The sequence below is a fragment of the Ananas comosus genome, linkage group 9 (assembly GCF_001540865.1).
Source record: "Ananas comosus cultivar F153 linkage group 9, ASM154086v1, whole genome shotgun sequence".
Taxonomy (NCBI): domain Eukaryota; kingdom Viridiplantae; phylum Streptophyta; class Magnoliopsida; order Poales; family Bromeliaceae; genus Ananas; species Ananas comosus.
The window spans coordinates 365886-380912 of NC_033629.1; the positions used below are offsets into that span (position 1 = coordinate 365886).

At 35.6% G+C, this 15027-nt stretch overlaps 2 protein-coding genes across 2 annotated transcripts; one reads left to right on the forward strand and one right to left on the reverse strand.

Annotated features, from left to right (window-relative positions):
* LOC109715632 (pre-mRNA-splicing factor ATP-dependent RNA helicase DEAH1-like) lies at positions 95-1214 on the reverse strand. The gene is made up of 3 exons (XM_020240737.1): positions 1007-1214; positions 397-516; positions 95-297 (listed from the first exon to the last, which is right to left on the reverse strand). Exons 2-3 carry the CDS (start codon positions 494-496, stop codon positions 110-112), a joined length of 288 nt encoding a protein of 95 aa, XP_020096326.1. The 5' UTR covers positions 497-516; positions 1007-1214; the 3' UTR covers positions 95-109.
* Positions 2734-4654, forward strand: LOC109715362. Its single transcript, XM_020240340.1, has 5 exons — positions 2734-2977; positions 3341-3503; positions 3678-3750; positions 3875-4093; positions 4224-4654. The coding sequence occupies exons 1-5, from the start codon at positions 2734-2736 to the stop codon at positions 4410-4412; spliced, it is 888 nt and encodes a 295-aa protein (XP_020095929.1). The 3' UTR covers positions 4413-4654.

Here is a 15027-nt window from a genome sequence, read left to right on the forward strand (position 1 = left end):
ATTTTTTTTTTTTTTAAGTTTCCGAACTAATAACTAAGCGGCATTCATTCAGTATATCCATATAATAAAAGAAACAAATCATTGTATGCAGTAGAATGAGTAAAAACAATTATGGACATAGGTATACAAAGTTCAAACCACATAAGATTTTGCAGAAAGGGCTTACGCTTAAACCGGATTGCTTGTGTGGAACTTTGGCATAAATCTCTTGTGCAAAAGAGCGAGTATCCGCTGACGAGGAAAATCCAAACTCCACAAGCTTGCTCACGAGATCAGCTGGCGAAGAAGACTCTTTGGCTACAAAACCAACAAAGTAATGAAACCACATTTCAACTTCTAATGAAAACTAAAATACTAAAAAGAGATAACATGGGCGCATGGACTTCAGATGCTTACATAGACGAATGACATATTGCACGACCACGCTCTTGGAGTAGCCCATCAGCGACATCAATTTGTCCGACACCCATGTCTTTAAATGGCTATCACTCGCCATCTCTGCCAACTCCCAAAGTGCTACTTATCCAATAACCATCACAGTTCAGAGGCAAGAGAAAAATAAGTATCCAACAAAAAGACATTTTGCCTTCACATACTAGTAGAATTAATACACCAGGCAACAAACTCAGGTTAAAAAAAAACAATTGAGGCGCTTCCTAAATGCAAAAATATGCAAATAATAGAATTACCCATCAATCATGCATCAAACATAACCTAACTTTACATAATTAACCCCACTCCGTTGGTTCTGAGTCTTCAGACAACAGCAAGCAAATTAATGGATGTAACAACAGCTTAATTAGGACTAATATGGAAGAATGGAGTTTAGAGGAAGGGAAGGATGTTTTGGGTGAAAGAAAAACACAACAGCAACAGTATCAACCATATATAAAAGAGAAAACTGTTGTAAATAGAAATCAAAAAAAACTTGGCACTTAACATGCATATAATAGCAAATATTAACTCCACTCACAGTCATGGAAAATATGAATTTGTAGTTTTGTACCAGATGAAGTGGGCGTGCGGCAGCGGAACAGCTGAACTCGGAACCAGATTGCGAGCGGTGCGTGGCCACGCGGGGGTTCCGACGGCGAGCGGCGAGCGGCGCGCGGCCGGGGTGGTTCCGAACTTCTGATGCTCGGCCTCGCGGGGCGTTCCAATGGCGAGCGGTGCGCAGCCCGGGACGAGGAGGGTTCTAAAGAACCCGATCTTCGATGTCGAGCGTCGTGTGGCCCTGCGGGAGCTTCCGATGGCGATCGGCGAGCGGCTAGTGCAGTCCGAATTATTCGAGAATAATAATCTAAAATCAAATAAGGCCGATTTGCATAAAAAATTCACTAGTTTTGTATTTTTATAAAAACTAATAAATTATTATTATTATTAAGATTAATATATAATATTATTATTATTATTAATATTAAGATTATATATATAATATTATTATAATTACCGATGATTTATCCAAAAAAACTATTGAGACAGGCCTCACGGCAAACGACGGTCACAACTCGAAATCTTATCTGGTCCGATTTAGGGTTTGGTGTTTAGTCATACCCGAAAACATTTCAAGTTGCGGTACAATTGACTCTCAATTAAAAAGAAAAAAGGAATGTGGGAACCACAAAATCATTCGGATAAAAAGAGTTCTTCTTTTGATTTCCAAATCATATATTTATAAATTTTAGGCTAAATTACATAAAACCCCCCTGTCTAAACCCGATTTTTTACTTTTTTCCCCTGTCATTTAAAAATCTACACTTTGCTTCCTTGCAAAATAAAAAATGTTCACTTCACCCCCTACTGTTAGTAATCCATTAGGGTTCCGTTTATAAAATGTTATTATATATTGTAAGGACTGAGATTTTTGCAGTGTAGCTAAACTCTCNTATAGTTTAAAAAACCACAGGGTACTAATTTGATACAAAATCAAAACCACAGGGTACTAAAGTGATAAAATGCAAAACCACAGAGTACTAACTTGATACACTTTAAACCACAGGGTACTAAAGTGATAAAGTGAGAAACCACAATGTACTAACTTGATACATTTTAAACCACAGGGTACTAAAGTGAAAAAAATTGAGACCACAAGGGGGGTTTTTGAAGTTTTCCCTATTTTAATTGTCCAAATTTTTAAAAAATAAATTTAAAATGCTATTTTTTTTATATAAAATATGAGGAAAGACTTATTTCTTGAGCCTCCCATCTCTTAGAATTATGTATATAATAATAATAATAATAATAATCTATTGTAATAAATCAGAAAAGTAAAATACATAGACTTTTGGGTAACAAAAAAAAATAATGCATCAAAAATACATAACGTCGTTGTCAGAATAAAAAGTATGAATGTATACGGATGATTCCAATATTTGTACGTGTCGAATTCGGCTATTTTAATGATAATTAATAATTACTAATAATAATGGGGAGCCGCGTAATAATCCTCTTTCTCTAATTAGAGTCCAATTAGGAGACAAAGAATAGTTGATTAAGGGCCGTTAATGCCTAGTCCTTTTCGGAGACTAGTTGTAACCGAAATCGCGCGGTTAATTAGAACGTAGCTAAACCAATAATCTCCTTTGCCTATATATATACACATATACCCCCAGTGGACTCCAAACTATTCATCCACTAATTAATTAGCAACGTGCGTGAGACGAGAAGAGTAGAGCAAGAAGAGAGATCAAGGAGTGAGTTCTTAATTGTGGATTGCTTCCGCTGTGGTAGTTAATGGAGGTGCACGAGAACCGCTTCGCCGTCCTCTGCGACCTCGACGGCGACAACAACGACCTCTCTTCGCTGCTCGCGAAGAAGGCCGCAGCGAAGCCTGAGGCGGCAACCGGGAAGCAGAAGCAGCAAAAGAAGAAGAATCCGAAAGCCGCTGCTGTCGCCAGCACTGCTTCTGCTGCCAGCGGTTTTCCTTCAAGACCCGTCCCTCCTTCCCAACATGCCAAGAATTTTCAAACAGCGTCAGGTTCGATTCGTGTCACCTAGTAATATCTATATAGGCTTCTAATGTATCAACTCATTAATTCAATTCAATGTTTTGTTTACCTTTAATATTTTTCAAGGCCACGTCGCCTTAATCTCTGTAGTCAAATTCATTTGCTAAATGGATGAAGCGGGTAGCGTGTTATTTTTTTCTAAAAAAAAAAAAAAAATTAATTCAATCCGATCCATGCATCAAGATCGGGTTGAGAGATTCGAATTTGAAACCGACCCGTTAAAAACCAACTCGGCTTTAAAAACTGGTTTTGATCAAGATTACCACTCTATTTTTATTTTTTCCTTTTCTTTTTTAACTGTAATCTGACATAAGTGTACATCTATGCTACAGCGCGGCCGACGGAGCACGGTAGAGGAACAGGATCGAATAATGACCATTGGATCAACAGTAAGAAGAAGAATCAATCGACTGGTGGGAGAAGTAATACAGGATTTCTTGCTTATGGAAAGGAGGAAACTGGAACAAGTGCGACTAATAGTGGTAGCTCCACAAGGTATACATCAAATTTGCTTTTTCTAATGTGTGTGTGTGTGTGTATATATATATACACTGAGAGAGAGAGAAAGCAATATGCTCACAATAATGTGTTAAATTTGTTCTCTTGTTTATTAGCATGCAATTTGTGTTATTTTCTAATTAATTCAATTTTTTTTTATAAATTGAACAGCGGCGTGCATAATAGAAGCACCGGAGATTTTCCTGGAAACAAGACCATCGAACAAGCAAATGACGATGACAATGTAATATATTCAATCATACTTTGTAGTTCTAATACTATGCATCTGATCTGATTCTACCATTATATCTGATTTTGAAGGCTTTGATTGTATCTAACTTCTTCTTCTTTTTTTCTCTCTGCGGCAGAAATTGACCTTTGCCGAATACAAGAAATCGATTCAAGAGAAAAGAAAGGCTATAGAAGCACTTAAAACTGAGGAAAGAAAGGTCACTGTTGAGAATCAATTTGAAGGTATGCACCTCACTGGAAAAAAGAAAGAAGATGATCTTCAAGTCAACATGCAGAAATCCGGAAAGAACAAAGATAAGAAAGATGGTTTTGAAAAGGAAAAGATAGTCTGCAAGGTTTGTCTCTTTACTATTATATTTAATTTTTTCAGATATGAAATTCTATTTTATGCCATCTACTAGACAATTAGAAAGTTCATTAACAAAAATGTTTGATCTGAGACAAAAATGTTTTATTTTCTTGTAGACGGTTAGCATCGGCAAGTTCCAGATTCCTGCTAAGGAAGAAGCAGCACGAAGAGGCAGGCGCAATGGACACAGAGGAGGCAACTGCGCTGGAGGTCACGGGTGCCATGCAGCTGTACCAAGGACTCATCAAGATGGTGTTGATTTTCCTCCATTGCGTCCTGCTGCCGATGCTGCTGCGAACTTTTAAGTAGCAGAATGTGTCATACATGATTTTTCACCCCCCCCCCCTTATTATTCTTGGTTACGTTTTGTGCTTCATCCTATGTTTATGTCTTTTTACAAGTTAGTTTTGCCGGTCTCGAGTAATAATTGGTATTTGATCTGGGAGAAGTGTCGTATAGCTTAGAGGATGTAATTCACGTTTGATTTGTCATAATTTTTACACAAATATAGTGCTATTTTTGTTTCAATCCCATCTTTTTTCTATTTTGTCATTAATCAGTCGACCTCTATATATAGTAAGCTCCTTAGTAGTGCGATTGAGAAAAAGAAAAAGATAAAAATGAAGTGCATTCCCTCGTCATAATTGTTTATTTATGAGGTGATTTATTGTATCTTTACACTAGTATGGTAATAAAAGAACAAGGTTACCCGGGTTTGGATGTGGTAGGTATCATGTTGTGTGAATTTACTACCCTTTTGTGCATTAAGGAGCTCGCTTTGTGAGATGTATATACTTAATCCGACTCCTACACAGAATCTGAAATATCCACCCATGCTTCTTTTATCTTTTATGGAAGATCTTATTCATTGGTCACTAACTAGAGATAACCAGTATCTATAAATTACTACACATATTTAATCACAATAAGCGACCTAGAAGAGTTATGTTCATCTCCGCCAAAGATAAACAAAATGGAGATGAAAGATCCACTCGCTGTTGAGGAACTGCCCTGAGAAGCTTGTGGAAGCCAGAGAGGTAGTTTCACTAACTCTCTTAAGAAGTATTATCTATTGGATTCTAGAGCATCTTCTCTACTCCATGAAAAGAAGCTTCGATAACAAGGCTTTTGCTAATCGACAGTCTGGAGCTTTTTACTGTGATAGAAAGCTAAAATAAGCTTTTAGGCCCAGATAGCAAAGGATTCTATTTGAAGCTTCTTCTTCTGCTTCTGCTGCAGTGAGACATTGTAAAGTAGAATTTAATCAAAAGTCACTGGTGGCTTGTCTGACAGCTGTGCTCACCAGCATCTTTGCAGAAGTTCCTGCCAGACAAACTAGCCATAAGATTTAGGTTTCAAGTTCTTACGTTCTTATGCTGTATAGATGAACATGCAAAACCACACTTGCCTAGGTTGAGTCAATGAGCAAAATCGAAGCGGAGCTTCAAGCTGAACTTGAGAGATTGGAGCTGAATATGAATGCTAGCAGCCAGGAGGGAAGATCATCCGATCTTGAGGAGGTGATCATTTCCAGTTCATTCTTGAAGTCCAAGGTTTCTTATACTCTTTCATTTTGTTGCTCAGTCTAGAGTGAACTGTAGTACCTCGATATGCAAGATGATTATAAACTAGGTTTGATTGCTTTTGTGGCAATTCCCAAATGTTCATACTTGAGGATATAGAAATTCTGGAGAGATAGAAGTTTGTGTGCATCACAGAATATTACATTGATAATCAGCAAATCTCAAGTATCAAGACTTCAAACTGTTTACTTCATTATCCGAGACCACGCATACTATATCCCTAAAGCAGGAGTGCCCGTGGCTTCCCGAATGCATGAGATTTGCTCTGTATAATTTTTATTGGAACTGATATTATTTTGATATTATTTTGTGCAAAATCAGAGATGTAGCTATTTTATAATTTCTCACATCCTTCATGCATGCTTTAAATTAAGCTAGAAAGTTGTCCTATAGCATGTGCCCTTTCTCTTAGACAAAGATTGCATTGTTCAATAAGGTTTGGGTGACGATCAACTCGAAGCATAGCAGAGTATCATTTAACATAGATGAGCAGCATGCGCTATATACGGCTTCTCAGCATCTATCGTACTTTCATTTGATCAACCGGTGTTTTGCTGATTGCAGGTTGATCAAGAGCTCAGAGGAGATGTTGTTCACGGACAACTAATAGTGGATAAGCTTTTCGATCAAACAGATATTGCAAGCGGGGGAGATAAAGATCGAGACAGCAAAGGCAGTTCCGCAGGAGGTGTGCACGATACCAACTACTCGGTTTGTCCGAAAGAACTAAGCTTACGCCTCCACGAGGTGATCCAGCACAAACTGGAAGAAAGAATCAAGGAACTCGAAGAATTGCTTTCCCAAAGCCTCAAGCAGCTGCAGTTGATGGAACCCGAAAAAGTCCTTTCAGATAGAACATTTTCAAACAGTGGTATGGGTTCGTCTTCCAACTGGGAGAGTCCGACTTTGATTCGAAGAGACCGATTCAGTCCAACCATTCTGTTTAAATCTAGCCGGAGATGCACTAGATGCTTTACAAGGAAGCTTACAATGAGTTCATGCGAATGGCCGATTCAGAAGGGAATTTGCCCACTCATTTTGCAAATATTAGGGATGAATATGGGAATGAGCTAAATCATGCAGTTCGGAATTTAATCTGGGGATTGGAAGAGGGTCGAAAAGATAGTGCAATAATGCCTCCATGGGAGGTGTTGAAGAGCAGAGAATTGAATGACACTCATGAGAGTGATGGAGATGAGGCAGAGGAATATGAAGATGATGAGAGTAAGTTATTGAACTGTCAAGTGACCTTTTTCATAATGGAGGATCAAGTGATGATACAATTAAGAAATTAATTATGGGTGAATCAAATTCCCAAAATCGGGAATCTACCAACTTTGACAAGTATTCAAATCATAAGCAATTGTGGAAACTTAAAAATGACAATCTCTCAAGTATGGCAACCACTCCAAATAGAAAATATTTGGATTCAAATATTGTACATTTCTATAATAAAATTATGTAAATATTGTAATCCCAAGAATAACGGGATTATATTTTGTATTCAATAATTGTATATATTAAAAGTTGGTTTTGTGTGTTCTCTTTCGAGAACAACAACCATTTTACCACTAATTACAATTTCCTTCATTTCACCCTGTTTCATGGAAATTGGAATAACAAATCCATTTTACATGTAGGATAAACTAATCATTTTGGTGAGAAATTTTAGATTTCTTTTTTTCTATTTTTTTTTTTTTTTTGATACAGGGATAGAATTGAATTTTTACGAAATTCAGGAACTAAAGTGTTTAACCAAGAATTACTGTAACCATGTAGCAATATTGGGGTTAGTACATGGACAATCCCTACTACATTTTACTTTCTCCTTTCGTTTCTTTTTTCCTTTATGCGTATTGCATTTGATTAAAAAGTGACTTGTGTAGATTGTGGAAATTGTCCTACGCCAAGGTCTAGTCCATCCGATTACTTGTGTTCCACACCTTATTGCACTCAAAACTGATCCCTTGGAGGTGAACTCAAAGCTGGCCCATCATTTGCTCATGAACATGAACGGGGAGTATGGTCATCTAATTTATGTAATTTGATTATCATCTATATATAATCTGTCGAAGCATGTTGATTGATTGCAGTACATTTACAGGTACCCGGCACTTTTTGAAAGCGGTTTAGGCGATGGCCTGTGGATGTCATTCAGATTTTTTGAATCCATTTTGAGCAATCATGATGTGGTTTCCGGAAATATGAAAGGGAATGGCATTGCATTTGTTAGTCCGGGGGTATCTCGAATATACAGGCTTATTAGATCAAATCGTGTTTCGAGGAACAAATTCATGCACTCAATTGTTCGTAAATTTGAGTCAGATAACTGGGATCATTCGTCTCTTAGCTTTCTTGTGTAAGAGCTGAATCCTTTGATTCAATTCTCTTAGAAATTTGGCTTCAAAAGTTTGCAATTTTTGGAGAAAATTTATCATACAAAGTGCAGTAGTGATTGTTCGCAGATGTTGTACAGAGGTTCTTGCTTCTCTCCCCTTCACATGCGCTGAGGAGCCTCTTTACTTGATTTACGATATAAATCGGGTAATACAACTAAGAGCCGGGGCACCTGAGGCAAATATGAAACTATGGAGTTCATGTTCACAGCAGTGGGATTTGATGAGTACTACTAATGACAGTTTTAGAGCTATGCCTGTGTCAGGACTCAGGAGGACATTATTCATCTGATCGAAATATGACGCACGGTAACTCCACAAATGCCTGAAAAGACGTGCAACATTTCAGAGGAAGACATGAAGAAAATTCAGGTTATGTTTTCTTTTAAAATATTAATAGCTCTACATGCAAGCAAAGCTTCATCGATAATGTTAAAAATCATTGTTCTTCCAACCGATCACAAATGCTAAGCAAGACACTCTTTCTAGTACAAACAACTTATAAATGATTGGGAGAAACTATACGGTACCTAAATAAATCTCTACCGCTCTTAGTGAAGTGACAAAATTTTTGAAACATGGACTATTCTCTCCAGGCTTAAGCGGTTTCGTGTGGCATTAATAAGTAATTTTGTTTCTTATCATGTACATACACTCTTGTGTTTCAGGCTGATTGTCATGATGCAATAGCTCTGCAACTTTTAATGCTCGCTGTCAGGTTACTTTTTGTTCCCCCCCTCCTCAAAATATATTCTTACCTAACTCATCATCTTTTTCCATGTATTATATCAAGCCATGCATATTAATTTCCATGTATTATATCAAGCCATGCATATTAATTGTCTAATATTAATATCCAAGCAGAACATTCCCTTCAACGTTAGTGGCACCTCGATTAGCAAGTTTGCCTATTAACTATCAGGATATGGTACAAAAATACCAGGTATTCTACGGGTGGAATTCCTTTATTTTCTTTTTCCATTTAAGCAAACATTGATGCACATTCCTTATCTTAATTACTATGAGTAACAAAGCATGAGGATGTCTTGATCCGTTCTTGTGTTGGACCTACTATATATTTATCTCCAAAAGGCGCTGAGCTGCTTTATCAAGCATTTATATATAGACTATAAATAAAAGGTGGAATTAATCTTCAGACCTTCCATAAATTAATAACACATTGGAAATGGTTACCTAGCTACACTTTGAAAATTTTGAAATCACTAGCTAGGCTTGCATCTGTTTGCTTCGAGTGCTCCATTATATAACTCGCAAGATTGTCAACTTCTTTTGACAGAATGAGGAAAATTTTATGGCCTTTTTAATGGAAACCATCAAGTTTTGATGGGTCTTGACGGAATTTTCTAAAAATGAAAATGTATTGAAACTGAAAGGTTATGAAGTAAATGTTTTCAAAGTTCAAGATACTATTTCAAAATTTTCTACTTTTTGACCTAGCCTCTAAGCTTGGGGTGCAATTCTGCGGGAGTTTAATAAGACACTAGTTAAGGGCCCATGCGATGCGGCGAGAAGGTATTATTACAGTAAATTATTATTATTAAAATTAATATATATATAGGCCCACGCGATGCGGCGAGAAGGTATTATTACAGTAAATTATTATCATTAAAATATATATATATATATATATATATATATATATATATATTATAACTACCGACGACTTATTCGAAAAAACCGTCGAGACAGGCCTCATAGCAAACGGCGGCCACAACTCGAAATCTAATATGGTCCAATTTAGGTTTCGGGTTTTAGTCATACTCGAAAACATTCCAAGTTGCTTTTGCAAAAAAAAAATATTAGGGACGAAAGTAAAAATTGTGCAAAAGTTGGAACAAATAGTACAATTGACCCTCAATTAAAAAGAAAAAAAAATGTGGGACCTACAAAATCCTCCGAATAAAGAGAGTCTTCTTTTGATTTCCAAATCATATATTTATAAATTTTAAATATAAATTGAAATATTAAATCAAAATAAAAAATTTAAGTTTGAAATTAAAAATTAGATTCAATTTAAAATTCAAAAATTTTTTTAATTTCAATTTAAATTCAAACTTTAAATTTAAATACAAAACTCGCCGGTTGTGGGCCCCACCGAAGCCCCCGATTATGGAGAAGGCTGTCGTACAATTTTTGTTTCCCCAGTTCATAACTTTAAATACAAAATTTTAATTTCTATATGCGACCCACAACCCATCAAAATAAAAAGAAATTGGATTTAAAATTTTAATTTTCATTTAATTTTTATTTTTTATATGTGATCAAGAACACTACAAAATAAGAAAGTTAGAAAAGAAAAAAAAACAAGAGAGAGAGAGGAGTGGGTCCAACAGAAAAAAAAAAAAAGCAAAAAGAAAAAAAGCACGCGCCGGCTCGCGCCTGCGCACGCTCACCCGCCCGCCCTGCTTGCGCCCTCGTGCGCTCGCCCGCTTGCGCCTGCCCCCTCGCGCCCGCCTGCCACGTGGCGGGCCAGGGAACTTTCGGTTCCAAATTCATAAATATATAAATATAAAGTTTGGTGTTATTTGTATTTAGCAATATGTTTGAATGTTGGCAAATGAATACATTCATCAAAACAAATAAAACAATGTTACTAAATTTTATAATAAATTACACTTATTAAAATGTTGCTAAAACTAGATATTCTTGTAGTGATAGCGAACTAGTAGAGATTCTTAAGGGTATCCATCTCACCAGGCTTTTCCAGAAGGTAGTAGACGCCGGCACTAATACTGGCCTGAGCCAGCACCTCACATTGAAAAAAAATTCATATGAGATAAATATATATACTTGAAACATTGAAAAAAAAAACCTTACTTAAAACTACTGTCCGAAAGAGAGCAATTTGACACATGTTTATGAAATCATCCAAATACGCGCCCAGTTGTAGGTCCAAAAGTACTACATCGATGCGCACCGACCTCTCAAGGCGATCGGCAATTATGTTCCTTCCCTCACGAAGAGAAGAGCGCGCCAAAACTGGCCTGAGAATGAAACAATAATAATAAACACAAATTCCAAAACCTAAACCCTAAACTATTATCGTGCAAACAAATGTTGGTGTTATTTGTATTTAGCAACATTTATGTTTGAATGTTGGCAAATAAATATATTCATCAATACAAATAAAAAAATGTTACTAAATTTTATAATCAATGTCACTTATTAAAATGTTGCTAGTAAAATGTCCCTTCAAACATACTACATCGATGCGCACCGACCTCTCAAGGCAATCGGCAATTATGTCCCTTCCCTCACGAAGAGAAGAGCGCGTCAAAACTGGCCTGAGAATGAAACAATAATAATAAACACAAATTCCAAAACCTAAACCCTAAACTATTATCCTGCAAACAAATGTTGGTGTTATTTGTATTTAGCAACATTTATGTTTGAATATTGGCAAATGAATATATTCATCAATACAAATAAAAAAATGTTACTAAATTTTATAATCAATGTCACTTATTAAAATGTTGCTAGTTAAATGTTTCTAAAGCTTGATATTCTTGTAGTGATGGCGAACTAGTAGATATTTTTAAAGATATCCATCTCACCAGGCTTCTCTAGAAGATAGTAGGCGCCAGCACTAATACTGGCCCGAGGCAGCACCTCACTTCTCTCATCACACATGGCTGCTGATATATATACTTGAAACATTAAAAAGAATTCATATGAAATAAATATATATACTTGAAATATTGAAAAAAAAATCTCACTTAAAATTGCTGCCCGAGAGAGAGCAATTTGACACGTGTTTATGAAATCACCCAAACACACGCTCAGTTATAGGTCCAAAAGTACTACATCGATGCGCACCAACCTCTCAAGGCAATCGGCAATTATATCCTTTCTCTCACAAAGAGAATAGCACGCCAAAACTGGCACGAGAAAAAAACAATAATGATAAATACAAATTCCAAAACCTAAACCCTAAACTATTATCCTGCAAACAAATGTTGGTGTTATTTGTATTTAGCAACAATTATGTTTGAATGTTGGCAAATAAATATATTTATCAATACAAATAAAAAAATGTTACTAAATTTTATAATCAATGTCATTTATTAAAATGTTGCTAGTTAAATGTTACTAAAACTTGATATTCTTGTATTGATGACGAACTAATAGAGATTCTTAAGGATATCATCTCACTAGGCTTCTCCAGAAGGTAGTAGACGTCGGCACTAATACCGGCCCGAGCTAGCACCTCACTACCCTAATAACATATGGCTGTCGATATATTTACTTGAAATATTTAAAAAGAATTTATATGAAATAAATATATATACTTGAAACATTGAAAGAAAAATCTCACTTAAAACTGTGCCCGAGAGAGAGCAATTTGACACGTGTTTATAAAATCACCCAAAAACGCGCTTAGTTGTAGGTCCAAAAGTACTACATTGATGTGCACCGATCTCTCAAGGCAATTGGCAATTATGTCCATTCACTTATCAAGAGAAGAGAACGCCAAAACTGGCACGAGAAAGAAACAATAATAATAAACACAAATTTCAAAACCTTAGCATTAAACTATCATCCTAGAAACAAATATTAATGTTATTTGTATTTAGCAACATTTATATTTGAATGTTGGCAAATGAATACATTCATCAATACAAATAAAAAAATGTTACTAAATTTTATAATCAAAGAATTCATATGAGATAAATATATTATATATATACTTGAAACATTGAAAAAAAAAAACTTCACTTAAAACTGCTGCCCGAAGGAGAGCAATTTGACACGTGTTTATGAAATCATACAAATACGTGCTCAGTTGTAGGTCCAAAAGTACTACATCGATGCGCACCGACCTCTCAAGGCAATCGGCAATTACATCCTTTCCCTCACCAAGAGAAGAGTACGCCAAAACTGGTATGAGAATGAAACAATAATAATAAACACAAATTCCAAAACCTAAACCCTAAACTATTATCCTACAAACAAATGTTGGTGTTATTTGTATTTAGCAACATTTATGTTTGAATGTTGGCAAATGAATACATTCATCAATACAAATAAAAAAATGTTACTAAATTTTATAATCAAAGAATTCATATGAGATAAATATATATACATGAAACATTGAAAAAAAAAACCTCACTTAAAACTGCTGCCCGAAGGAGAGCAATTTGAAACGTGTTTATGAAATCATCCAAATACGTGCTCAGTTGTAGGTCCAAAAGTACTACATCGATGCGCACCGACCTCTCAAGGCAATCGGCAATTACATCCTTTCCCTCACCAAGAGAAGAGTACGCCAAAACTGGTATGAGAATGAAACAATAATAATAAACACAAATTCCAAAACCTAAACCCTAAACTATTATCCTACAAACAAATGTTGGTGTTATTTGTATTTAGCAACATTTATGTTTGAATGTTGGCAAATGAATACATTCATCAATACAAATAAAAAAATGTTACTAAATTTTATAATCAAAGAATTCATATGAGATAAATATATATACATGAAACATTGAAAAAAAAAACCTCACTTAAAACTGCTGCCCGAAGGAGAGCAATTTGAAACGTGTTTATGAAATCATCCAAATACGTGCTCAGTTGTAGGTCCAAAAGTACTACATCGATGCGCACCGACCTCTCAAGGCAATCGGCAATTACATCCTTTCCCTCACCAAGAGAAGAGTACGCCAAAACTGGTATGAGAATGAAACAATAATAATAAACACAAATTCCAAAACCTAAACCCTAAACTATTATCCTACAAACAAATGTTGGTGTTATTTGTATTTAGCAACATTTATGTTTGAATGTTGGCAAATTAATATATTCATCAATACAAATAAAAAAATATTACTAAATTTTATAATTAATGTCACTTATTAAAATGTTGCTAGTTAAATATTGCTAAAACTTGATATTCTTGTAGTGATGGCGAACTAGTAGATATTTTTAAGGGTATCCATCTCACCAGGCTTCTCCAGAAGATAGTAGGCGCCAGCACTGATACTGGCCCGAGGCAACGCCTCATTTCTCTCATCACACATGGCTGCCGATATATATATTTGAAACATTGAAAAATAATTCATATGAAATAAATATATATACTTGAAATATTGAAAAAAAAAATCTCACTTAAAATTGCTGCCCGAGAGAGAGCAATTTGACACGTGTTTATGAAATCACCCAAACACACGCTCAGTTATAGGTCCAAAAGCACTACATCGATGCGCACAAACCTCTCAAAACAATCGGCAATTATGTCTCTTCCCTCACAAAGAGAATAGCACGCCAAAACTGGCACGAGAAAGAAACAATAATAATAAATACAAATTCCAAAACCTAAACCCTAAACTATTATCCTACCAACAAATGTTGGTGTTATTTGTATTTTGTAACATTTATGTTTGAATGTTGGCAAATTAATATATTCATCAATACAAATAAAAAAATGTTACTAAATTTTATAATCAATGTCACTTATTAAAATGTTGCTAGTTAAATGTTGCTAAAACTTGATATTCTTGTAGTGATGGCTAACTGGTAGATATTTTTAAGGGTATCCATCTCACCAGGCTTCTCCAGAAGATAGTAGGCGCCAGCACTAATACTGGCCCGAGGCAGCGCCTCACTTCTTTTATCACACATGGCTGCCGATATATATACTTGAAACATTAAAAAATAATTCATATGAAATAAATATATATACTTGAAATATTGAAAAAAAAAATCTCACTTAAAATTGCTGCCCGAGAGAGAGCAATTTGACACGTGTTTATAAAATCACCCAAACACACGCTCAGTTGTAGGTCCAAAAGTACTATATCGATGCGCACCAACCTCTCAAGGCAATCGGCAATTATGTCATTTCCGTCACAAAGAGAATAGCACGCCAAAACTGGCACGAGAAAGAAACAATAATAATAAATACAAATTCCAAAACCTAAACC